This window comes from Poeciliopsis prolifica, unplaced genomic scaffold, assembly GCF_027474105.1.
Source record: "Poeciliopsis prolifica strain line A6 unplaced genomic scaffold, Auburn_PproV2 SCAFFOLD001, whole genome shotgun sequence".
Lineage (NCBI taxonomy): Eukaryota > Metazoa > Chordata > Actinopteri > Cyprinodontiformes > Poeciliidae > Poeciliopsis > Poeciliopsis prolifica.
The window spans coordinates 2,545,460-2,571,262 of NW_026562376.1; the positions used below are offsets into that span (position 1 = coordinate 2,545,460).

Genomic DNA, 25,803 nt, shown 5'->3' on the forward strand with positions numbered 1-25,803 from the left:
ATGACTCTTTTTCAGTTTTCCAACTATCGCTTTGCTTTTTACTGGAACTTCAAGATTTTAGCTTTCTGAGAAGCTTCAGTCTAAGTGACGCAACAGCCAGCAGTTCTTTTTTTTATATCTTTTTATTAGGTTTTTACATACAGCCAGCAGTTCTGAGGAAGTGCTGATGTGCAGCAAATTAAATTCAACAGGCGTTAAAGATGAGATGTTCAAGAGAAGGGAAAAAGGTAGAGATGTCAAAAATATACAGTAAAATTTGTTTCTTAGGATATATCCATACTGTCCATCATGGCTAAAACTTCCTGTTAGCTAAAACATCTGAACCATCTCAGCTTTCCAACTTTTTACACAACGTGACATATTCATTTTAATTCCTAACTATGTAAATATAATCTAAATTATCCACAAGACTTTTAAGCAAATATTGTGTGGATTGATGACACAAAATTGAAACATTTTTTGGAGGTGAGCGTTTAATCTGGTGTAAAACTCACAGGCCGTGTTTCCATCAAAGTTTTTTTATGCACATTTTTAAGTGTTGCATCAGAAAAGGTTAATGGGAACAGTAAAATGCTAAATAACTTAAAGCTTAATGCAGTTTTTGGCTTTTCTTAAAAAGATTTAAATGCACTGAAAGGGAGCTGAAAACACATGTGATGAATAAACTGACATTTATTCACATTTCTACTAATCTATAGCTGGAATTTTCTGTGTAGTAAATCTCCAGTATATTTTAAAACTATTTTCTTATTTAAAAACAGATTTTTCTGTATTTTCTGTAAATCTCTTGTATATCCACAAACTTTTCTATTTCTTAAAAACAGAAATTCTGTCCTTTTGTGATAAAGTTCCTGTATACTGACAAACGCTTGTATTATTTAAAAACAGAAATTTTCTCCATTTTTAAAGTAAATAATCTATGTATCCAAAAACATTCCCATTTTTTAGAAAACATATTTTTCTTCATATTTATACAGTAAATTTCCTGTATATTCAAAAACTGTTATTTAAAAACAGCAACATCTCTGTATATCGACAAACATTTCTAGTATTTTTTAAAAATGTTTCGTAGTCACAAAAAGACTTATTTGAAAAACGAAATGTTCTGTATAACGTTTTTACAATAAATCTTCAGCACATTGACAAACATAATATACTAGAACTACTAAAACAGGAGTTTTTAGACGCTTCTAACTTGTTTGTATCTAAATGCTGCGGCCTGTTTTGATGACATCATTTGTTTTGTTTCTGTCGCGTGACATGAGGACATTAGCTTCCCAACGCAGCTACATCAGCTGTAATCTGCAGCACCAGCCGCTGTTGTACACAATGACAGCTGTAATCTCTCTTTGTGACTCCATTTCCCGCTAACGTGATTACTGAATCTGTGCTGTGTTTTCATTTATCTGCTCCGCTGCTCTCCGTGCCTCAGTGTCTGCGGTTGGTAATCAGTCAGCTTAGCTCTTCGTCTCGGTAAACACCCGGAAGAGATCCGGCCAATCACAGCCAGAGCTGGCAGACCGGGTAGCCAATGGAGGCGGGGGACGCTCGGTCCCGCGTGACACGGTGACCTGCTGCACGTCGGCGGGCGTTGCTATGGGAACGCTGCTGCACAGAGCCGCTGCGCTGAAATGCAACGGAGGAAGCAGAAAGGTAGGGAGACGCTGTGGGAGTTTCCTGGAAATGTTTCTTCAGGTTTTACAAAGTCTTGATCCAGCAGAGAAACTCTGAATACTTTGATTCATGAGTCTGAATATGACTGGACTCTGAAAGTGCAACTATAAAATGCATCCGCCTTATTGACATCAAAAATTATGTGGGTTTTTTAAACACATATTGCTCATCTTCAAGTTTCATTTTGCCAAAATGAAGTTATTTAATATAATTTTTACCTATCGTCCTGAGTTCTTATGGTTTTACATTTGAAGCAATGTCTAAAATGTTAGATGTTGCTAATGCCAACACAATGTTTGGCAGAAGCTGATGCTAAAACTTCAATTCATATTATGCAAACAATAAACATACATGAACAAAATAAAACATGGAAAGCGGAAAACAAGATGTAAAAGGGAAGTTATAGAACAAGTAATGTCAAAATCAAATTGTAGCTTGATGGTTGTCAAGATATTGGGGGGAAAAGACCCTTCACACTCTTCAAAATAAGAGCATGAATATCAACGGATAGCAAACTGAATAATTCCTAAAATTAAACAACCAAATTTCAACACAGATCCTGAGTTTTGTTAAACTGAAAGGTCACAAAACAGCCAAGTAAATTAGTGTTTTAGAATGTATGCAGAAAGTTTACAAAGTTAGCTAAATGCTAAAGCGCTAAAAGGCGGCTTAGATTATTAAGACCTGAGCTGATTTTAAAGTTAATGTAGAAAGCCTTTCTTCATCAATAAAATAAATCCAAATTTTCAAACATCTTTTTTTAATTTACGTCTGATATTAAAACAACAACAAAAAAATCTGAACAAATCTGCAGCAAAATGAATACTTTTACACCCGGTGGGTATGCTGGGTAAAAGTTTTATAGATGTTCTTACTTTTCATTTTATTTCTATATTGGACTACTTTCAAACATATGTTACCGAACCGGAACAAATCTGAGTAATTGCTGACCATGTGAATCAAAGTCTTGCTTCAATCATATTGAATTGATGGCAGCAGGTCAAGGAAACATCTTCTTCATAAAAGGTTTGTCTAAGAACTGGTAATAAGGTGCGTTGAGGTTCAGTGGAAGTCAAAACCCAACACGTTTCTGCAGAACTTAATCAAAGCATAACTTTCATGGAGAAAAGGTCAAAATAAAGATTGAAATGAAGATAACTCCACCCACAGCAATTAAATCAAGATTATCTCACACATGAATAAAAACAAAACAGATCTATATTCTGTTTCTCTTCCAGGCTTGCGCTATTTAAAAACTTCAGTTCCCCAAACACAAATCTTATCTCGCAGATCTATATAAAGGAGTTCTGTTATAATAAGGACACTGTGTACCACTGGAGCTAGATAAACACTGATAACTAGGCCAATCTCTGCTGCATTTACCGTATGTGGGTTCAGATACTCAGCGAGCTGAAGTGACTCTCCGACGCGTCTCGTTTTATCAGAACCATATTTGTCGGTGCCGTTCTTTCCGTAATGATCTCACTCGTCTCATGATTAGCGAGTATCTTGCATAATCATCAGGCTAATCTATCATTCCCTGCAGCTGTTGGTCCATTTCTCCCGTTTTTGTCCTAAATCAACCCCTGAAACCAGTCCGCTGTGTGAATTTGATCAGGACTCGTGCTGTTGGGTGGCCTTCTAGTTGTAGAGTTATGTAATGAGGTTTGGCTGCATGTCTGCGGCTGTTAGCTCGTCATCACGCTTACTAACTTTCTGCATGCGCAGGCTTTGCATGTTTCTGTTTTAAATTATATCTGAGAATCTCATCGAGTGACTGAACTGAATCGAGCTGTGAAGAAAATCTAAATTATTCCAATTTCATGGCGAATGTCACGCTGATTTAGATCACGCAAATGAAATGATTGATTTAATTGCAGATTTCTAAAAGGAAGCAAATTCAAACAGAAATACATAATTAAACAAAACACATTAATGCTTTTGTTGCATAATATCGGGGGGGAAATGCAGTCTGGAGAAATCTTTCAAGGATGTAGAATAGAATAACCTTAAACTTGTATTTTTATTAACTTAAATAAGAAAGACTAATAAGAAAATACTGCTAAGACAGCTTCTACTTGGTGTATCAATGCATATTAAGATATATTTGGTGTTTGAAATATTAAAATAGGCGGTTTTAGAGAGATTCTGTCAACTATACTATTAAAATTTAACATGATGTAAACCGCCAAATAAAAAAACTAACTGTGCTAACCCTAAATTGCTAATAATAAACATTAAATTTTGCTAAAGTGCAAGACAAACATGATATTTATTGGAAGCTAGTGTTAAGCACTGACATGCTAAATTCAACCATGTTGGTACAAACTATTTGTCACAAGGAAGACGCAGGAAGACGTGATATCAGGCGAATACAGGAATAGTTTTACAAGAAATCCTACCCTAGAAAATAACGAGGAATGTAAACGAGGAATGTTGAGCTAATTGTGAAGATATACTTTGGATAATTTTTTTTAAAATAACACCTAAACAACAAATAAAATGAATTAAGTCTCTCTAAACAAAACTATCCTTCAAAATAAGAGCTGGTTGAGACCAAAGCACCAGACTGAAGATTTTTATTATCAAGTTTTTGGTAGAAAAAGAGAAAGAAAAAAAGAAACAATAGAGCATATGGCAAAATATCTATTATAATGGAACCTGGATCTGGTATGACAATGTTCTTTTAAACATTGTCATACCAGAAAACCACAAACCTTTTTTCCTCGTCCCCTAATGTGACGACTGAAGGCCTCGGACTGCAACACGTCTGAGTGTTCAGGCTTCAGAAGAAAGACGTAAAAAATTAAAGCCGATGTTAATATTAAATTGCACAAGCTGCGCTGATGTAACATGTTGGCTGTGTGTGAAAGTGTGTGAGTCGGAGTGACTGTGTTGTGGTGCAGTAGAAGCGCGGATGACCCCGTATGACCCCTGGAGAGATTCCTCCCACTGTGCATCTGCACCCAGCCTGTCAGTCAGATGGACTTTTTACTGAATTTCAGAGATTTCACATGGACAGCTCATTTCTCACATCCTCACAGTTTCAAAACACCCACAATGCATCTGTTGGTGTGCCTCTCTCTCTCTCTCTCTTTCAACGATTACTGTAATCAGATTACTTTTGTTCAGGTAACGAGTAAAGCAATTGCAAAAAACAAAAAAAGTATTGGCTTACTGTTACTGCCGACTGCGTTAGGATTTTGTTTGTGTGTCGTCATGATAACGGGCAGGTGTGTGTGGATCAATAACAGACAACATGGAGTGTGTGAGAGTATGACGGTGTTTAGGTGCCATCATGGATAAAAATAAAAGGAGCAAATTTCTGCCAAAAAACTCTTACAATTTTGAGCTTGATCACAGAAATATTGTAGGAGAAATCTAAACATTTCTGAGATTCAAAAGTTGCAAATTTGCAAGAAAAAATCTCAGAAATATTGAGATAAATCTCAGAAATGTTTTTGGAAAAACTTTGAAAATTCAGAGTTTCAAAAATTCAAAATGTGTTAGAAAAAAATTCTGAAATTTTGAGATTAATTTCAGAAACAAGTAAAAAAAAAATTTCAGAACACACACATTTTAACCAAAAATCCCCCAGATAAAGACAAAACCTGCAGTTTTTGTTAAAAGTTTTTTATGGAAAGAAATTTTCTTTTGCCTGATTGTATTTTTGTTACTTATACAAATCATTTTCATTTTGATTCTTAAAATACCACAATTTCCACTTAACTTTATGTTTTGATGACGTATTTTTAAATATTAAATGATTCATAATTTGATAAGTTACTCAGATACTGGTGCTGTATTTAATTGGATCAATAGTAGACTTTACAAAATACTATTTTACTCCAGTAATTTCTCCCATGGCTACTTTTTACTTTAATTTGAGGAAAAATATTTTGAAGTGTCTCTTACTTGACTACAATTTTTGAGAACTCTGCCCACTTCTAATAAAAAGGTTTTTTTCAATCAAGTTGTTCCAGTAAATCTAATTGAGTGAATGTATTATACGGAGCTTTGGGCCTTACCTCCATCCGAGTACGTCTCCGTCCCGTAGCCATCCTGCAGCCCGTTGTTCCACGTCCCCTCGTACTTCCCGCTCGTCCCGGTGCTCTCCCGCACGCCGTAGCGTCCCTTAAAGCCGTGCGTCCACTCGCCTTTGTACACCCAGCGGCCTTTGTTCTCCACGCCCAGGCCGTGCCTCTTCCCCTGAGCCCAGGTGCCCTGGTAGGTGTTCCCGCTCGGCCAGGTGTAGACGCCGAGCAGCTCGAAGCCGTGCGCCCAGGAGCCGCAGTACTCGCCCTGGCCCTTGGGTCCCGTGCAGATCCCGTAGCCATGCGCCTTGCCCTCCTCCCACCCTCCGCAGTATGACCCCCCATCGTCAAAGTTGAACCTGCCGCCAGTGGACATGCATGAAACAGCTCTTGGCAATTCCCCCGAAGCCTCGACAAAAAGAAAGAGAAAAGAAAAAGAAAAGAGAGGGAGGAAAAAGAAGGGCAGGTTGGTGCCAGAGGTGGGCGGATCGATCCAAAAAATACAGATAAGATCGGACAGATAAGATCGATTCTTTTCGTACTGTAGAGATTTTGTTTATTTAGCTAAAATGCACACAGATTTGTTCTGTTCTTCTACAGTTTCTGTTTATCATGTTATTAAATTTTGTAGACTGTTATCAACTTTGTCCAAATTTTATTTTAAGGGAATAATTCAAAGGAAAAACATCACAAAAGCACTGATTGCAGTTTTCTGACTGATCTCTGGTCTACTGATTCTGATTTTGAACAAGATCAGTTTTTTTGTTTTTGTTTGAAATGTTGGTAAAGAAAATAAGAAAAGTCATTAAGTTGGTAGCAGTGGGGAGATTACTGTGAACTGGAGACATGAAGCCATGGACCAGTCTGCCAGTCAAACCTTTTTCACAGCAGAGGAAGAGTGGCTGATTTTTGTCAAGGTAGAAAAGATCAGCCAATCATCAAGCTCCAAAAATTAAGGAAAGTGGGGGCAACTTTTCAGCCCCCTATTTATTTATTGGTGTGCCCCAAATTATGTCGTAGATTTTAACAAAATAATTAAAAGAGGGGAAAAAAGAGGTTTGCACCGATTGCAGTTTTCTGGCTAATCTTTAAAAGTCAGATCAGCAGATTCCAAATTTTGGCCGATCTGGGTCTGTCAGGATAACCGTTTTCACAGCAGATCAAAACAAGGACAGTGACTGATTAAATAGTCTAGGTGGATGAGATCGTCTACAAATGTAAGTATTGTCTGATCGACATTATCTAAAAATTAAGAAAATTAAAGCCGATTTATCATTGCAACCCTAAATAAACTGCCCAAATTCTGTCCTAGGTTCCAACAAAATCATTAAAACTGGGGAAACCCCTCACAAAAACACAAAGTTTGGTGATGTATCAAACTTAAATAATAAAAATATTGGTAATATAGATTTTGCCGGTGTCTGTATTGGCGATACTGCCACTGTATTTCCTTAGACTGATATAAAAATATGCCATATTGCACATTTCTACTGGGGTCCAAATTATGTCCTAAGTTTTATTGAAATAGTTCAAAGGAGAAAAAATACATGAAGTTTGATGATATATCAAACTTAGATAATAAAGATATCAATAACTGTATTGATATTGGCGGTAGTGCTGCTGTATTTACTTTGATTTATTGATGTTATTGTTTACTGGGGTCCAAATTCTGTTCGAGGTTTCAATGAAACAATTCAAAGGAGGAAAAAACCCCACAAAGTCTGAGTCTGAAGTATCAAACTTAAATAATAAAAATATCGGTATCTGTATCGGAAATACTGCTGCTGCATTTACTTAGATCGATATCAATATGTTATCACACACCTTTATAGGGGCCCAAATTCTTTCCAAGGTTTTAACAAAATAAAGGGGGAAAAAAATCACAAAAACACTAATTTTGATGACATATCGAACTTAATAAAAAATATCAGTTTCTGTATCGATATCTGCGATGCTGGAGCTGTATTTAATTGGATCAATACCAAAATCTGGCGTATCGCACACCTCCACTGGTGGGTTTGGGGGTTAGGAGGCTGGAAAAGGAGGCCCCACCTCTGTTTTCAATGAAAGGAGGTGAAGGATGAAAGAGGGGTCTTCCACCCGGACCCTGATCACACCATCATCCCTCCGGCTCAGATCGGCTTGGCTAGCACCTCCCGGGTCCTCTGCAGCCCATGCAGGTGGGAGAGGAGCAGAGTTGGCCCGGAGCTGCCATTATCCTCTCTCAGATGGAGTTTCACCCATCAGACAGTCTACGACACAAACTCTTCCTCCCACTCAGGCCCACTTGTTCTGCCGCCTCCTACCTGATGATGCCGAGAAGTTTCCCTGCGGAGGATCAAACCCGGTCAAGGCCTCCAAAAAAAAACATTTGAGGAAAGGAAAAATACTTTCTCCTCCTAGCTTATTCCCAAAAATCCAGAAAAAAATGAAAAAGGGTTTCACTTCAGACTCATCGTCTTTTCCTTCTCACATGCATATTGAGTGTTACGGCACAATGCATGCGGGAGGGAGAGTGAAAATGGGGGAAAGCACAAAGATACTCAGCTTTGAAGGCTGAACACCAATGCAGTCTCCAACCTTCTGCAGCCACACACACTCACACACACACACACTCAGAGAGAGAAACAGTGCGCACCCTCCGACAATAAAAGATAAAGAAGTAAACTGATGAATTTCTCTCCTCTCTCTGCCTCTCAGTCTGAATGCAGGTTTAATCCACTGCGTCCATAAGTGGTTTATCCTCTGCGTGGGTTGCCTTCAGGTTGCCTGGTTGTTGCCTGCTTTGATGAAACAACATCCATCTATGAGGTCCGCGTTGCTCCGTGTCCTCTCCTGCTCATCTCCATGTTTCCCTATGGAGCACCGGCTGACGCACAGCCTGCTGCTGCTGCTGCTGCTGCTGCCCCGCTCCCAGTCTCCTCTGACGGCCGGATGGCTCCCCCCTCCTCCCTCTCTCTCTCTCTCTCTCTCTCTCTCTCTCTCTCTCTCTCTCTCTCTGTACAGAGGACTGTTCCAATGCAGCTGGCGCCAAACCGCCCCCTCCCCTTCTCTGCTCAATAGCACAATCCGGCTATTTTAAAGAGACAGGTGCTGCATCACCTGTGGCTCATCATGGAAAAGCCTTCACATGTTTCACGCTGTTCTATTTACCTGACGGTGATTTCTAGTTAATCTGACGGGATTATTTCCACAGGGAGAAGTTAGTAAAGGTATAAAGGCTGGTTATTTATTTTTCAGTATTTTCACCATGTTGTTCATTCATTTATGCATGCAACAGTTTCAAACAATTTTTTTAAATGAGCAAACTAAATATTTACTGTGGAGGAAAATTTTTAGTTTACAATTTAAATATTTAACTCTAAACTAAATACTTAGTAAACAAGCTGAATATTTTGTTCACAACCAACATGTTGGCTCCAAATTAAATATGGAGTCAGCTCACTAAACAATTATGTAACAAGCTAAATATTTAATAATATTTACTTTGGAAACTAAATTTTTAGCTCCAATATAAATATTTACTTTGAAGTTAAATAATATAAATTACATATTTAATTAACAAGGATGGTAAAATTGGCAAAATAGCCAATTGTTACAAATTAAAAATTTCATCCAAATTAAATGTTTTTAGCTTTAGCTAAGAATTTGTTACAAGTGAATACTTAGTTAAACTAAATGTTTAGTCTACAAACTTAATCATTTTAAGCCAGTATTTAAATTGTAAGTTAAATATTTCACTTTGGGGAGTCAAACATTTAGTTAGCAAGCTAAATGTTTAGTTTTTTAGCTTGCTAGCTAAATATTTAGCTATGACATTATGATGCAATGTCCCTCTCTTTATATAACACATGGATGCATTAATGCACTAAGTGTTTGTGCATCATGTCTCCAGGATTTCTCGTCATTAAAGTTCAAATCGACCATAAGCAGCTTAAATGAACAAAAGTCCTGAATCTTTTTTATCTGATGACTGAAATGCTGCAGAAAATGTTTCCTTTTAATCTTCAGAGAGTAGCAGAAACTTAACAGCAGGAAAATATTAATCTGTGATTTATCTGCTGGTTTCCAATTATATTTTAATAGTATTTTCCCCTCAGTTAATTCAGCTGTGTTTTTTCCTTTCAGTGGTTTTCTCATGGGTGTTTAAGTGTTTAAGTAGTAGGACTTTTTTGCCATTGTGGGGTAATTACATTCCATTGCTCAAGTTGAAAACCAGCATTTTCTATTCTGAATCCCCACTAAAATGCAAAGTTGGACTTGTAATATTTGGGTCAGGCAATAGCGAGGACAGCTAGTCGCAAACTTAACATGTGATATTTCGTACAGAGTTTAGTTTCCTTATTGCAGGGAACTTTGTATGCGTGACTGAAAACGTGAGTTTTATATTTTTTCATATGATGTTGATATGTGGACTACAGTCATGTTCAGATGTAATTCCTGCAGCAGTGCTTGTTATGTTTGCAGTGTAATTCATCAGTGTTACTGATGAGAAGCGAATTTAGCGAGCTGAATGTCACATGTATGACATAGACATTATGTGTATCATTGCTTTATGTTTTTGCTGTTGTTGTGTTGCAGATACGATAAACCGGTCCTGTAATTTGGACGGAAAGTGCAAACCTTCATCAAACTGCTAAATTAAGAGCTCTGCCTCCAGGTCACCTCTTCAATCAGAGTCCCACTGCAGATGAAGAGCCAGTGAAACAGTCTCGATTTATTGCATTCTCATTTTTTCAGTTTTTCCTTACAAGCAGATGAATCTTCTTCCTTTGTTTCATTTTTCAAAGATTTGTGCATATTTCTAACATCGCTGTTGACCAAATACTCATATATCTCGCTACAAAGTTACTTGTAAGTTAGTTTTATCTTCTTTCCAGATCACTAAGATATTTGCACTACAAACTAAACCAAAAATACTTGGTTTAGTTGGAGGAGCTTTAAAGTTTTGCACAAAACTTTTAAATAGTTAAACTAGAATTATTCAGTTTACTCTCAGATTCCACAAACCTCAGGAAGCACGTTTGTGAATATTATGCTCCATGGCAATCCTAAAGAAATAAACTTCCATCCTCTGCTCTGCTCTGGATGAAAAGGTTAACTGCTATACATCTTTTCTCTAGAATTTGAGCCATTTTGTTGCGGAGGCCACGAGCTGCTGCTATTCGATACGGATCATGTCGAGGATTTAAGCAATTGTTCGACTAGCTAACTTCCTTAAGTCATAATCCCTTTGTTGGAGTCAGGGAATCTCAGTAACCCTCCCTCTCTCTTTTCCGTCCAGTCATTGACCTTCTCTCCCTCGTTCTCTTTTTTCTGCTTCCCCTCCGTCTCTCAGTGTTCAGAGAGCTCAGCTGTAATCCTCAAACTCAGTGATTTTATTACTGTAATCTGGCCTGGAATTGGCTTAGCTACTCTGCAACCAGGAGAACAGGGACAACAACAGGACATCTGCAGGACGGAGGAGGAATGGAGAGAGGAAGACATGGAAGACGATGTTTGACAAGCAGCAACTCAAGAAGTTGAAGGAGGGATAAAACTGGACTGAAGAGCAGCTGATCTGCATTAGTACTGAAGACGATAAGAGCTATTGAAAAACAGGATTTTTTTCTTAAAATTTAATGTTTTTTTCTGAAATCTGATTTATTTTCTGAAAATATTTGCATTTATTCTTTAAATCCAAACTATTTCTCAAAATTCTGGCCTTGTCCTCAAAAATCTTTTTTCTCAAAATTCTGACTTGTTACTTTTTGTCACATTTCAGAATTTTCTCCAAATTCAGAATTTTTTTTTCAAAAATCTTTTTTCTTAAAATTCTCACCTAAATTTCTCAAATTAGTTTTTTTTTTCAACATTTTGGCTTTTTTCTGCTCAGAATTCTGAATTTAATCTCAGAATCCTGATCTTATCCACGAGTCTAATTCTGTGCCAATCACTTGTATTGACACAGTATTATATATCATTATATGATATTGTCAAAAATAATTAGACATTCTTGCTGTATGTTACTTACGTTGTTAGCATAAGAAAACAACTTTAGTCCTTAACAAGAACTCGTGTTTATTCGGAGCAATCCGATTGGCTGATTAGCGCCACACTGCCCCCTATATGTTTGGCATGTTTACTACAGTCGGGAAAATTTATTCAGATTAATGCTGATGTAATCTTTCCTGAAACCGATTTCTTGTGTGTATGGTATGTTTTCAAACATATTGGTGCAAATATTGGTTCAATAAAGACGCAGCTATGTGCGTTCAGGGTTTTGCTTTGTTTTTATAAACACTCTGATATTATTTGGAGCAAAATGTGATCTCTGCATGTTTGCTCACCATCTGGTCGTGTTTGAACAGCGTGTGGCAACTCCAGGCGATCAATGAGAGCGCTCCTCTGAGCGGTCAATACGTCCAGACAGGAAGTGCAGCCAACCAAAACACGCAGCGTTCCTCCAAACAGCTGCACCTCCAAACAAAATGCAGCAGAGGAAACAAACTTTCAGGTTCTTGATTTGTCGTTTTTCCAGCTGGTTCGTTCACGAGTGACGTTTCCACGTAACACAGCGTCAGCAAAACACGAACGTCTCTTTTTTTGTCCTTGGGTTGAGTTTTCACTGGAGAAAACTCAGGAGCCTCGTTCTTGTCCTCTATTATTCATCAGCCTCTCCACATCCTTCGCTTGGATGAGGAGAGGCTGACGGAGGATGAAATAGGCCATGAAGGGGCCGAGACGGACAACCTGCACTCATCCCTTCATCCTCTCTTCCTCCTCCAAACATCCATCCAGACTTTGATCATTCTGATTTTTTTTAAACAAATCAGATATTTGAATCCAATAAAAAATGAAACATGCTTTTTTACATATTTGTTAAAACTGTCACCATGTTGTGACAGAATAGATGACAAAAGATCAATCGACTGCCATCTGAAGAAATGTAGCGCTTCCACCAAAAACAACCAATCAGAAACAGTTTTTAAAATTATTTTCAAATATTAATGAAAACTAAAAGCTTAAAGTTGTAAGGTAAACATAACTTTATGAAGGGATAACTTCAAATTGTCATCATTAAAAGTCTTTGAGAAGTTTTAATAAAACAAATCTCACACAAACAAAATTAAATGTATTACCAATTATTATTTATTCAGATTCGCTGCATCATTTGGAAGTTTATGTTTAGATGTTTACAGACTCCAGTTTTATTACAGGTTATGAAGTTTAATTGAATATAAAGGTAAACAAACTCACTCACTCACACACACTCTCACTCACTCACTCACTCACTCACTCACTCACTCACTCACTCACTCACTCACTCACACTCACTCACTCACTCACTCACACTCACACTCACTCACTCACTCACTCACTCACTCACTCACTCACTCACTCACTCACTCACACACTCACTCACTCACTCACTCACTCACTCACTCACTCACTCACTCACTCACTCACTCATTCACTCTCTCTCTCACTCACTGTTCTGATTCCCACTATCGGTCTTCATAGAAGACTTTCGCCATTGCAACGGCAACTTTGGCCACTTTTTTGTCCTTGGCGTCTGGCCCCATGTTGGCACGTGCGAGTTTAACCCAGTACGGCTCGGTCCGGTTCTGGTAGTCTGTCAGCATCTCTCCCTCCTGCACCGCGGGGTGCTCCTCTTCCTCTTCCTCCTCCTCCTCCTCATCCTCTGAAAACACAGTTAAATCTGTTAAAGGCGCAGAGGAAAAGATTTTTTAACTACAAGTTCCCTTTGTAGTTAAAAAAAGTTTATTCAATCAAAATTAATGCTTTGAAAGTTGAAAACAAACGAGAAGTCAAGAATAATTATGCAGCAGCTTTTACAATTTATATTTTTCACAAATTAGAAATATTTTAAAAAGTGAGTAAAACTGGAAAAAGCAACAAAAAATAAAGTAACAGATCCATCAAATGTAATTTCCAAGCAACAAAGGAAGCACTTGTTGCAGAACACATCAAAGATGCTGAGTAACCCCTCACCTTCATCATCCTCACTCTCTTCCTCCTCCTCCTCTTCCTCTCCTTCTGCTCCTCTGGGTTCCTCCTCCTCCTCTTCATCCTCTGACTCAGACTCTTCCAGCCACTCCTGCGTCTCTGTAGAGACAGAAATCATAAATCATCATGAAGCCTCGCAGCCTCAGCTGGGATCAAAGCGGCGTCTGCCGGATTGGCTCGCTCACTCGGGTCCATTTCCACCAGAACCTCCCACTGGTCCATCTTGTGCAGGTCCAGGCAGTAGAAGTCGCTCAGGGTGAACTGGCGGTCTCCCACCTCAAACATCCCGCCGTACAGGTACAGCTTGCCCTGACGCACCGTTGCCATGGCGCTGGACCTCGGACACGGCTCCGCCGTCGGCGCCGAGGCCGAACCTGCCGAGCGAAGCTCAATCAAAACCAATTTTTCACTGTCACTAGCTGCATTTTCGATACAAATATGTTGAAATTTTTGTCTATATTTTGCTAATGTTGAAAAAAAAAATACGTTGTCGCTATGGCAATGCTTACGTTGTTTGGAAATATTGCATAAATAAGTTGTTTGGCTAAAATGTAGTTAAAATCACGTCTGAATGTGTTCGTTCATGTGTTAAGTCATTAAAATAATAGCAGCAATGAATGTAAACATTGTATGAAATGTAATTATAATTCAGTCATGGATTTTATAACTTTGGTGAATTAACGGAGAAACAGGCTAAATATGGAGCGTTGTGGAAAATTGCAGTCAGACATTTTACAGAAGAGCGATGGATTGAACATGCTGGAATGAAACAACTTTTTATGAATTGTGACCTCTGAATACTGTCTGCAAAAAACAAAACAAACCATCTTCCTCCTTTGAGTTGCTTTGTTGCTGAAAATGTGCAATAGAAATAAAATCACCTTACCTTACCACTTCCTGTCGCCTTCTTTGGTGTTTCTGCCAGTAGTAACATCTGGCTGTTGATCATGTGACTCATATGATGCAAAAACAAATGTTTCAGCGATTCGGCTGAAAAGCCACCTCATCTAAACGCACAAAAAATGCAACACCAACCGTTTTTTTAATGGTTAGTAACCATTAACCAATTTGCTCAATGGTTTGTTTCCATTAAGCAAATTTATTTATGAAAAGTCAAAAATGAGGTTTTACGCTGGGATGAATCGACAGATGCAAATTTTATGCATTTCACAAAAACTGGAATGGAAACACGAGTCGTGTGATCAACAGCCGGATATTCCTCCTGACGGAAACATTTACGCTTTTTCAAAATGGACTTTTTTCCATTAATTTAATTTTAGAATTTCAATTTGCACAATTTTATGGTTAATGGAAATGCAGCTACTGCCACTAGTTACCATCTTCTTCCTCCTCCTCCTCCTCCTGGTCTTCCTCCTCCTCTCGAGGACCGGGGATCACTTCCTTGATGGTCATCATCGTGCCGTCCTCTGTCACAACCTCCTTGATGACCTCAGTTGGTCCTCGAGCCGCTGCCTCCTCTTCCTCATCCTTCCTTTCTGCTCCTTCGTCCTCCACTTTCTTCCCCCTTCGTCGTTTCTTCTTCTCCGTCTTGGTTCCCTGAAGAAACAAACAAAATGTGAGGTTCACGAAACACTAATTCACTAAAAAGAATCTTTGCTCTGCTAACGTTAAAAACAAAAAAAAATTAGCATAAGCCAATGCTAAAGCGGGAAACTATTTCTGTCACAAAAACAGATTTTTCTGGATTATAAATTTTCCCAGGTACTACTGTGATAAACAATAATACTGTTTTTCTGAGACAGTTTTCAAGTGATTTATTGATACTGGCTTAATAATGCAATTTTGCCCTCTCAAAAAACACCTCACACTCAAACTGGAAGTTATTTTAAATTTCCAAAATAAAACAAGATGATTTAAGATGATTTGTTTCCATTAGTTTATTTTTATTTTTGCCCAACTTTGTGGAAACTCAGCTCATTAGTTACCATCATCTTCCTCTTCGTCCTCCGGAGACTTACAAACAGATTTTCCAGATTTAACAACAAATGATCACTTTAGAGTTGTTGGAATGACCAGCGTCGAAAACACATCATGTGACATAGAAGTTAATCTGAGACATGAAAATGGGAAACATTTCATGGCTCAGAAACGGCAGCCATCTTAAAAATGGCTCTTATCCTGAAGTTCAATGCAAAGATTTGGACCTGTGGAACCAGAACTGTCCTGACTAAACAGGAAAAGTACAAGGTGACTTTTATAAAATGTTCTGATCTGGTCCAAACTGATGAAGCAGAACTGGGTTTACCCTGAGCAAGCCGGGGAACCAGCGGTTCTTCACCGTATCGTACAAGTACAGGTCGTTGTAGAAGTCTCCCTCCAGGGACTCCTCCTCCTCTTCGTCACAAACACCGCCGAACAGAACCGCCCGGCCCGCCGGACCCACGGCCAGAGAAAACCCGGAGCGGGGCGGCGGCTTGCTGCCAGACGGGCTCAATCTGGACCAGGACCACTTTTCTGTACCACAAAAAGATATTCAATAAATAATAATTTATTCAACAATTACTTATTGAAATAAAATTATATATTATTGTTTTTTTATATAAATTATTTTAATTTGATTGATTCTTAAAAATAATTTTTCTTAGAATGGTCCTAATCCTCCATTATATTGTCTAAACATCACTACAGTAAATGTAACTAGTTACTCCCCACTTCTGCAGGTGAGGCATGATTTCTGCTGATCAGTTTGATCAGTCTGATCAGTCTGATCAGTTTGTACCTTGTCCATCTTTGCCATCTCGCTTCAGGAGAAACATGTCGGAGTGGATGCTCCCCTTCTCCACGTCTTTCTTCACCCTCTAAACGAAGAAACGGCATCAGTCGTTTCACGCAGCAGAACATCCGTAAATCTGAGCGAGCGCGTACCACTTTGGAGTATCCTCCGTAGATGATGACGCCCGCGCCGTCCAGCGTGGCGGTCATGTGGCAGGCGGAGCGTGGAGAGGGGGCGGAGCCTGATGGAGTGAGGCGGGACCAGGAGAAGGTGTCCAAGGAGAAGGCGTGGACGTCATTGTAGTAGATGAAATCCCTGCAAAGGAAGGAGAGAAATCAGCTGATCCTGAGCTGGAAAGTGACATTTCCGGACACAAAGCAAAAATAAAAAACTTAAGATGTCGTTTAGTTCGCAACAAAATCAATAAATCAGATGTTTTTCATCTTAATCATCGTAAAAACTAAGAAACCCGCTCTTTGACACATAACATATTTCATCACCTTGGAGACATTTAAGGCGTAAGGAGCTAATTCCAAATTTCCACTTAACTTTATATTTTTGTCCATCTGATGACGTCATTTTCAAATATGAATGGATTGATAATTTAATCAGTTACCCAGCATTTGACGAGACTTTTTACCAAATACTTTTTCACTCTTGAGTAATTTCTTGGATGGATCATTTTTACTTTTACTCGAGTACAATTTTTGACACTCTGCCCAACTCTGCTGTTTTCTTTTGGAAATGAAGCAACAGCCATATACTGATCAAACCTAGAAAAACAAGATTGACCTGAAATATTTAGCATATCGTTTGTTGATTTTGATTTAATCTGGAAAATCTGCTAAACTTTTTAAAATCTGTCATAATTTATAGCTCGCTTGTCTACAAAAATAGTTTACTGTTGATTAGGTAAATAAAAACATAAAATAGTTTTTGCAGTTCGAATTAAAAACAAGAATACTGAAATGTTTGTGCTCTATCAGAGTTCTTCCAGCTTGATATTTGTGTCCGCTGTGCCAAAATGTTTGGACACTTTTGTCCCAGAAGGTTTACGCCTGTCTCATCCTGCAGCTACAACAACTGAGAGAACGGAGCTGGAACTTATTAACCGAAAGCTAAAACTGGGAGAAGTTGCACCGTTTACTCAAATGGTACTATAAAAACGAAAGCAGTAAAAGCTTAATTAAAATAGTGTGTTGGGTTTGCTTCAGCCCAATTAAAGATAACTAAAGCTGGCTTGGACTCAGTGCAGGTCTGGCTGGATGTTTCAGACCCCATCTGAACTCTACCACAGATTTCCCCTCCAGATGTGAACCAGCAGGAAGTTGTGACTCTTCAGACCACAGCAGGTGAAAGCAGGTGTAATGCAGTTGTTTAATTTCACTGTTTATGTGAAGTTATTGGGACCACAGTCAGTGTTTATTGTCATTGTGGAGTGAATCATATTCATAAAAAACGATTGGACATGATACTGCCCCTCTAATGTTTCTATTTATTTAATAAATATGTTTTACAAAGATGACTCTACATGACTTTGTATCAAGTGAACATGATTCACTGGGGTGGCCAGCATTTTAAAAAGTGTGGCCATGGCCCCCCCAACCTCTCCTCAGGGACGCCACTGTACAAGCAATCAGTTTCATGACAGGAACCTTTGAAAAGTTTGCTGCTACGTATAAGCCTGTCACTATAAATAATTTAATGTCATAACAAATGAAAACAAGATCAACAATTTCTATTTGCATGATTTATTGTTTTCCTATTTTCTTAAAGTCTTCGGTCTGGTGCTTCATAATTAGTCTCTGTTTTGTTTATTTATTTTAGATATTTGAAATGTCTTCCAGTTCCAGTATTAAATATTGGATAAAACTTTACATTTAATAATCTCTTAGAATGGTAATGTCATTAATATGCCATTATCATTATATTAGTTGAAAACGGTCTCAAAATGACAACATTATTGATTATTGCAACACATTCTGGGACAATTTATTGTCCATCAAAATTTGTGTGGTTTTTCTTACTCCTCAGAATCAGAACTAGAGTGACTCAACTAAAAGATTTAGGCTAGGAAATCTGAGCATAAAACGTAAGTGTTGCATAATACTTTATGACCTTGTTTAAACGCTGTGAGGTAAATCCTTCGGAGTGTTTACCTCGTGCTCTCATGGAAACCTCCAAACACCAGCAGCTGCCTCTTGCTGAGGACCATTCGATGACCGCTGCGGCCCGACGGACCACCGGCAGCTCTGGAAACAACAAACACAAACACTTCAGAAATGCAAAGCAGGAACTAATTACTCAACTGCATTTATTTCACATGAATTCATTAAAGCCTTTAAACCTCATCCAGTTCCCTAAATAAACACGACTCGTTATTCCTGTTGATTATTGGTGCTATTTTTATGGCTCCTCTGTGTTTCTGCACGTACTTGATGTTTTCCCATGTGTGTGTAGCCAGGTGCAGCACCCAGAGGTCCTTGTAGTGGTAGAACTGCTCCCCATTTGGAGAAGCGAACTCCCCTCCGAACACCCAGAGCTGGCCTCCACCCTGCGGGACCACCACCGCCTGCAGGGAGCAGCAGAGCAGAGAGGGACGGTTTGTTTTGTTGCATCAGGCACCCGCTGGGATGACAGTGCTAACAGGTGAGATCTGATCAATCTGAGCTGCAGCGCTCTGCCCTCCTGTGGCTGACAGGAGAAATGTTCCTCCATGTTTCATAAGATAATATTCCACTTTACAGGATTATCCACGTGACAGAGTATTAACGTCATGCTACGAAAATAAAAACATAAAAGTACCAGAAGACAGTCAAAAAATTACAAGAATAAAGTAATAAAATAATGACTATAGAGTAGTGATATTATAACTTTATTATAACATGATTTTCTTCTCATAATACTATAGCTTTATTCTTGTAATATTTTGACTTTATTCTTGTAATATGACCCTATTCCCGTGATATTATGACTTCATTTTCGAATCATTCCAACTTTCTTCTCGTAATACTTTGACTTGATTCTCATATTATTTTGGATTAATTCTCATACATCTTTATTCTCAAGATATAACGTTATTCTTGTAAAATTATGACTTTATTCTAGTAATATTACGGTGTGGAAAACAAAAAAGTATTTTGTGTCTTGCTTTATTCTTAATATCTTCCAATGTACAGAACAGAATGGTCCTCATTCTATCTTTGGTTTTGTATGTTGGATACAAAACCAAAGGTGGGCTGTAAAAGTGATTTGGTTTAAAATAAAACAGTAAAAAAATGGTAAAGAGAGTAGGTACCTGATGGGAGCAACGTGGAGGAGGAGGGTTGGGTATGTCCGATTTAACCCAGCTGTTCTTCTTGATATTGTAGAAAAACAAATCGTTGTAGAGATACGTCTGCCATTAAAAGAAAACAAACAAAAGAAAAATGAGAGATTTTTTTCAGGATTTTCAAACTTAAAACTGCAGAGTAAATTTTTCTGGAAAGTTTTTCCACCTTTTTTCCATTGAAGAATTCTCCTCCAAACAGGATGAGCTCGTCTTTCTCAGGATGAGCAGACAGAGACGCATTCAGCCTAGAAACATTAAACGGCCGGAGCAAAATGTCAGAAGCCGCCCGACTTTATAAAACAAGTAAAAGCTACATTTTTGAGAGAGTTAATGCATAACTTAATTTTATCTTCAGGTGTTTTCTGAATTAATATATTCAGATGATGGTGCAGGAAAGTAGCTTAGCTTTATTTTTTAATTAAAGCTTGTAAAAAGTTTAATTTCATCCTAACATATAATGATGGTTTCACAAAAAAAAATATTTATAATAATTCAAATGATCAAAATTACTGATATTTAACGTCTGTGCTTTATGTGTTTAATGAAGCTTAATGATTTAAAATCTAAGCATATTAACACATTCTATATAAATAAAGAAACTAAAGCAAATGCAAATAGGTAGGCAAAACCAATGATGTGATCAACGTGCTAACTCAAGTTCAAATTTTATTTTTTGGCTTTATTTTATTAAATAAATTTAAAAAGGACACGGATTGAATTTTAAACTGTTTAGATGAAGAACATGAATTGTGTCAGTGCAATGATGAGCTGGCTTTCTGTTCTGGTCAATGTTATTACTTTAACTTTTAAATCAAAACATAGTTTACACAGATGGGTTTGTGTGTTTGAATTCATAGAAAGACCATCTAAATAAGCCAGAGTCTGAATTAAAAGGTTAGATTTTAAAAGAAAGACAGTCGGTAATGAGATCCTGCAGGTTTATTCTTCAACACTGACTCTGTTTGCTTGCATCTGGTGTTGTCTCAGTTCTGTTGTGAGGAACAGGTAAAGTTTAGAGTGAACTGAAAGGCGTCACCTCGGTGCTGGAGGAGGACAGGTGGTTTCTACCACCTGGGTCTTCTGAGCGTCCAGACTCTGAAACTCAGCGATCAGAGCCTCCAAATCTTCCTGGACACACAATGAAAGAAAAGAAAAACCACTTGTGTTATGGATTCGAATAAAAACAGAATCAGTAACGATAAAACCAAGTGATACCTCTTCTCTTTTGGACCTCTTTGAAACCTTTTTCTCCATTTTAGCGGCCGTCTTATCCGCTCCTTTCCCCTTCTTTTCTTTCTTTCCTTTCTTTCCCATCTTTTCCGTAACTTGTCGTGATTTTATAAATATCTATCTGAAAGCCCAAACAGACTCCACATGCTGAAAAGGTGTGCTTCTCTAGCCAATGGGATTTACTTCCGGCAACATTCGTGGACTTCCGGTGGTTGTCAACAGCGCCCTCTATGGTATCGGTTCACACATTGCAGTTTGGAGCAGTTCTTCAAATTTTCTGACTCCAATGCCTCGACAGAAATGCTTTAAATTAAGTCACAATATAATCAAAACGTTAATTTATTTCAGCAACTGAAATTAAAAAGGGAAACCCATATATTTCATGAATTTATTTCTCTCCACAGAGTGTTTTTCCAGCATTTAAATCAATGTTAGCTCTACAAAAAGGGATTTGGACGACCAAAATTGACAGAGTTCAAAATAAAATCATAAAAATTTATGAATGACCCAATTCTTAAATCAGAACTACCTAAATTGCACCAAATAATATGAAAAAAAAACTTCACTTCACGTTTTATAATTTCATTGACTGTCATTTTTATTTTATATTATATATTTAAGCACATAATATAAATGTTACTGTTTTTAACAGAAGGATTTGCCAACTTCATAGATGCCGTTTGCATTTTTTAACCAATAAAAGGAAATACAGTGAGTAACTTTGTGGTTCCATCTTTGGTCTCCTCTCTGAGAGCTGTGGGTGTTAAACATTGCAAGAAAGGCATTACAATCTTACTTTATTATATGTTTAGTAACAAGGAAATTCAAAGTGCTTTATGTGATTAGAATGAAAATAAAACTACAAAGAAGCAAAAATTGCAGCGGTAAACTGGAAGATGAAGATAACCGTTTATGAAACCCTGAACAAAGGTCAGTTTAGCCTTCTGGTTCTAGGAAGATTGTTCATTTTAGATCCAAAGATAATAACTTCAGTTTTATTTCTGTTAAAGGTATAAAAAAGTTATGGTATCTCCACACATTAACTTGCTGTTTGCATCTACTCAACGTTTGAATGGTATCTTTCTCTGTTTCTTTCATTGTGATGTAAAGCTGTGCATCATCTGCATAGTTATGGTAATTAATCTTATTTTTTTTCTTACTTTATTATCTGAACTAGTGGGAGCATTTAGACATTAACTTATGTTGAGAGTCCTGGACTGAACCTTAAGATGTTTGAGATTTCTGTTATGTTAAAGCTGTAGAAGCGGTGACAGGATGTTCTGAGAAACTCCAGGACGGAGACAGTCTCTCTAGGTGAGCCGGCCCAGGACACAACGATCCGAAAACAAACACATTTGTTAATCTTTTGTGTGTGTGGAATGTCACAGGGAGAACCGGACTGAAACTCATCAGTCCGGTTGCATCAGGGTGCATCAGGGTTTTGCACCCTGATGCAGCATCTGACACAACAAAAGCAAACCTTATTGATCACTGTAGTTAAAAATCACACATTTTTTTTATTTTAAACTAACATTAGAGTCTAGTTTAGCCTGATTTTCTCAGTTCTGGGATGTTTTTTGGGGGGGAGGAAGAGAGTGTGTCTATGAAAATAGTTTGAGTTGGATGAGCTTCCCATAGTGGCCAGAAGAGGGCAGCAGTGTGTTCTTATTGCTTTTTAGGGTCCAGACCTGACAATCATCGAGATAATGACTCCCACCAAACAATATGAAAGTGATGTATCAGTCATGGGTTAATAGATGTGTCTGTCTGTGATGCATTAGTTTTATCTTTCATCCGCTTTAATCATTTCATATTATTTCTTAGCTCTTCACGGAAATTAAAAGTGAAATTTTCACACGTGAGCGGTTTCGGATGTGACGGTGAGCTCTTTTCCAGTCTTCTGTCAGCATGTTTTAATTTCATTTTTCCTTTGCAGGATCCCCAATCAGCTGATCACAGACGCACACAGCACATGAGACTCCTGACTGCTTGCTCTGCTGCAGGCGTCTTCACAACTGGCTGAGTAAAGGTCAGGCTTTGTTCCTCTCTGGCTGTGGATGTGGCTTCGCTTTGTAGAGTAAAAAATAAAAAAACAGCAAGCAGCTTTGATAATCAGAATGAACATGACTGAAATCGCTGCTGGAGGAGACTGATATTTTTATCAAGCTTCAATTCATATAGAGAACTGTGCAAAAGCTTTAAAGCCGCAGGCAGACTATAAAATACTCACTTCAGATAAAGTCGACTGCAACAAACTGTTTCTTGGTCTGCTTTTCTATTTTTGTTTGCTGCTTTTTTGTGAAATTGCCATTAATTCAAGATAATATCTAAGCTGCACTCTCACATCTCTGATGACATCACAGGAGGTTTGAGCAACCAAGAGCTGTGTTTCCATTACAAATGTGTGCAAAACTTTGTAAATATTCTTCTAATGATTAAACAATTTCTCAAGTGATTATGAAAGAATTAAAGCAAAACTCATGTAACATTAAAAACATGATGTAAAACTCAAAAAAGTCAATTTGACACAATATAGACCCTTTAATAAACTTAATAATGTGACCAGGAGAAACCTAATTTGATGACTTGTAACAAATTAACTTGGATTTTTTTTTTAAGCTGATCGACCGTTTTTTTTTTTTTTTCAGTGTATTTTTATTTCTTTAAAGAGAGATGTCTTTTCAAATTTCTTTCCGGGAAATTTCCTGTGAACATGGAAACGTTTCTCATTCAGCTGTAAGTGGACCAGATGGCTGGATAACACCTGCGTCTGGACGCAGACACACACACACACACACACACACACACACACACACACACACACACACACACACACACACACACACACACACGCTGGTGTGACTCATCAGTGCGTCAGCAGGCCTCAGGTCGGTTCATCTGAGTGTCAGGCCGTGAGCGACGCTGCAGCAGGAGAATAACGGTCTGAGGGAAGAGATGGGGATCGATAACCTGGCTGGACAGGAAATCACTTTCCCAGCGATGATGAAGGTTTTTAAGTGACGCCTCCGACAGAGCAGGATCACAAACACACAATCTGCACGGCGTAACCAGATGCCGCAGCTGCACTCAATCCTCAATTTGTTCGGGATTGAAACTCTTTCCCTCCTTTGAATGGAATGGATTTATTCTGAGCTTCTGTTTACATAAGTAAACATCAGTTTAGTTCATTTAAACAATGAAACCATAAATGTTAGAATGAGAAAAAAATATGTGACTGAACGTTTAGTATTTACTGTCTAATTTAGAACATGAGGCCAGTTTTTACACAAGGAAGGAAGAAAGGAAGTAAGGACGGACGGACGGACGGACGGACGGACGGATGGAACATAAAAAACTGAATCAGTTCTTTTGTTCAGTGTGAAACTGATTCTTCACCTTTAATCTAAAAACCTAAAATATTTGAACGTGATTCGTCGGTTTAGATTCTCCTGAAGGTCTGACTTCCTGCTTGTTTGTCTCTTTATGAAATAAAAGTGTTTTTTAATTATTTGAAACAGTTCAACACAGCGACTCTTTCTTTAACAGTTTCTGTTTGTATTTCAGTCTCGGCTTGAAGACTAAATCCGTCTTTCCTGAAGCTCTGAACTGGTGAAAAGTTCAAAGGTCAAAACTCCCAGCTCCAGCTTTGTGTTCGTGTAAGAAAATAATCATTATTTGCTTTGCTTCGTTGTTGTCACTGTTGGTTTTGTTCTGTTTGTTTAACTGGATTAGACTTTGGACAGGGGAGTACATAAATAATCAGACAATAGGTGCCTGCAGCCCCCTGAGGCCTCAGCCCCTCTACAGGATCAAAGATCAAAACAGACAAAAATAATCACTAAAGTTTTTCATATTTCTGCCTGCCTTTGGACTCTCGGTGCTTATTGTTTTCCCTCTTTTTTTGTGTTTTATTTGTTCATTTCAGTCCTGCTGGGGTAAATGTGGAATCTGTTTCAGTTTTATAGTTCTTTTTCACCTTTTAACGTCTGTTTTCATCATTTTCTGTCTTCACCGCTCTTACCCAGACACAAACCAAAATATATTTCATATATTTGCTGTCTCACAACTGATTTTTGCAGTTTGAAGACATCTGAACCATTTAATATTCCTGCCTTGTCGGTGAAAATATGCTGGCAGATTAAAAAACAGATTGAACACGAATCTCTCTCTGAAGATTTCCTCTGGAAAAAAAATAGAAGATAGAGGTTTTAAACATCAACCAGAGCAGGAGCTGTTTGTTCTGTGCTTCGTTTTCCTCTGCAAACCTGAACAACAATAGAGAAATGCGGCTGTTTGATCCGACATCTCCACCCAGCGCCTGCATGCACGGCTCCTTCGCAGCGTGTGTTTGTGGAGGGAAGCAGAAATCAGAGCTCACCTCTGGTCACGATCTCCTGCAGAATGTTTGTTGTGCTGCTGATACTTTTTATCTGGCTTTTCCTCTCACGGCCTTCGTGAGCCGCAGCTGCTTTGAGACGCAGTGTGGGAACAATGAGACCAGAAAAAGTGCAAAAAGAAATGGCCCTGAAGGGCAGTGAATACCAAGAAAAATTCAGAAATGTTGCATTATTTGTTACCAACAGATTTCTTTGGTTGTTCCAGTTTTGCTGAAAAATCAACCATTTGGTCCAGGAGCTGAGAAAACAAAAGTTTTCCAAAAACAAGTAAAAAAAGACTTTTTAAGCTGAACTGAAGGTGGAGAGTGAACTGTTCCTGTTGTTGTGTGCAGATTATGTAGTTTACAACTGGTACTTAAATGCATCACTGTTGGTGTCAGCAGACGTTGCCAC

At 38.2% G+C, this 25,803-nt stretch overlaps 2 protein-coding genes across 5 annotated transcripts in view; both read right to left on the reverse strand.

Moving 5' to 3' along the window:
* The window catches only part of jph3b (junctophilin 3b), a 46,877-nt gene extending 37,865 nt beyond the window's left edge, over nt 1-9,012 (reverse strand). For 2 of the 4 annotated variants that reach the window (XR_008605847.1, XM_055028084.1), the window contains exon 1: nt 5,703-9,008. Coding sequence is in view for 3 of the 4 variants with exons in the window: in XM_055028084.1 (XP_054884059.1) it covers nt 5,703-6,084 (382 nt within the window). In the remaining variant the exon portion in view is untranslated. Of the gene's footprint in view, nt 1-5,702 lie in introns of all 4 variants that reach the window. The other 2 variants (XM_055028090.1, XM_055028101.1) reach the window with 2 other exon arrangements.
* A 3,804-nt stretch (nt 9,013-12,816) lies between these two features.
* klhdc4 (kelch domain containing 4) lies at nt 12,817-21,206 on the reverse strand. Its single transcript, XM_055029575.1, has 13 exons — nt 20,999-21,206; nt 20,820-20,911; nt 19,950-20,028; nt 19,751-19,849; nt 18,888-19,024; nt 18,612-18,704; nt 16,605-16,767; nt 16,459-16,537; nt 15,985-16,193; nt 15,056-15,275; nt 13,904-14,092; nt 13,704-13,817; nt 12,817-13,392 (listed from the first exon to the last, which is right to left on the reverse strand). Exons 1-13 carry the CDS (start codon nt 21,095-21,097, stop codon nt 13,196-13,198), a joined length of 1,770 nt encoding a protein of 589 aa, XP_054885550.1. The 5' UTR covers nt 21,098-21,206; the 3' UTR covers nt 12,817-13,195.
* Nucleotides 21,207-25,803: the final 4,597 nt, after the last annotated feature.

What these genes read in the sequence shown, in the direction of transcription:
- klhdc4 (XM_055029575.1), bottom strand. Translation starts at nt 21,097, where the DNA reads ATGGGAAAGAAAGGAAAGAAAGAAAAGAAGGGGAAAGGAGCGGATAAG. An exon ending in AATTCTTCAATGGAAAAAAG is followed by an intron (nt 19,850 to 19,949) that starts GTGGAAAAACTT and finishes TTTTAATGGCAG; the next exon opens with ACGTATCTCTACAACGATTT. An exon ending in GGTTTCCATGAGAGCACGAG is followed by an intron (nt 16,768 to 18,611) that starts GTAAACACTCCG and finishes CTTCCTTTGCAG; the next exon opens with GGATTTCATCTACTACAATG.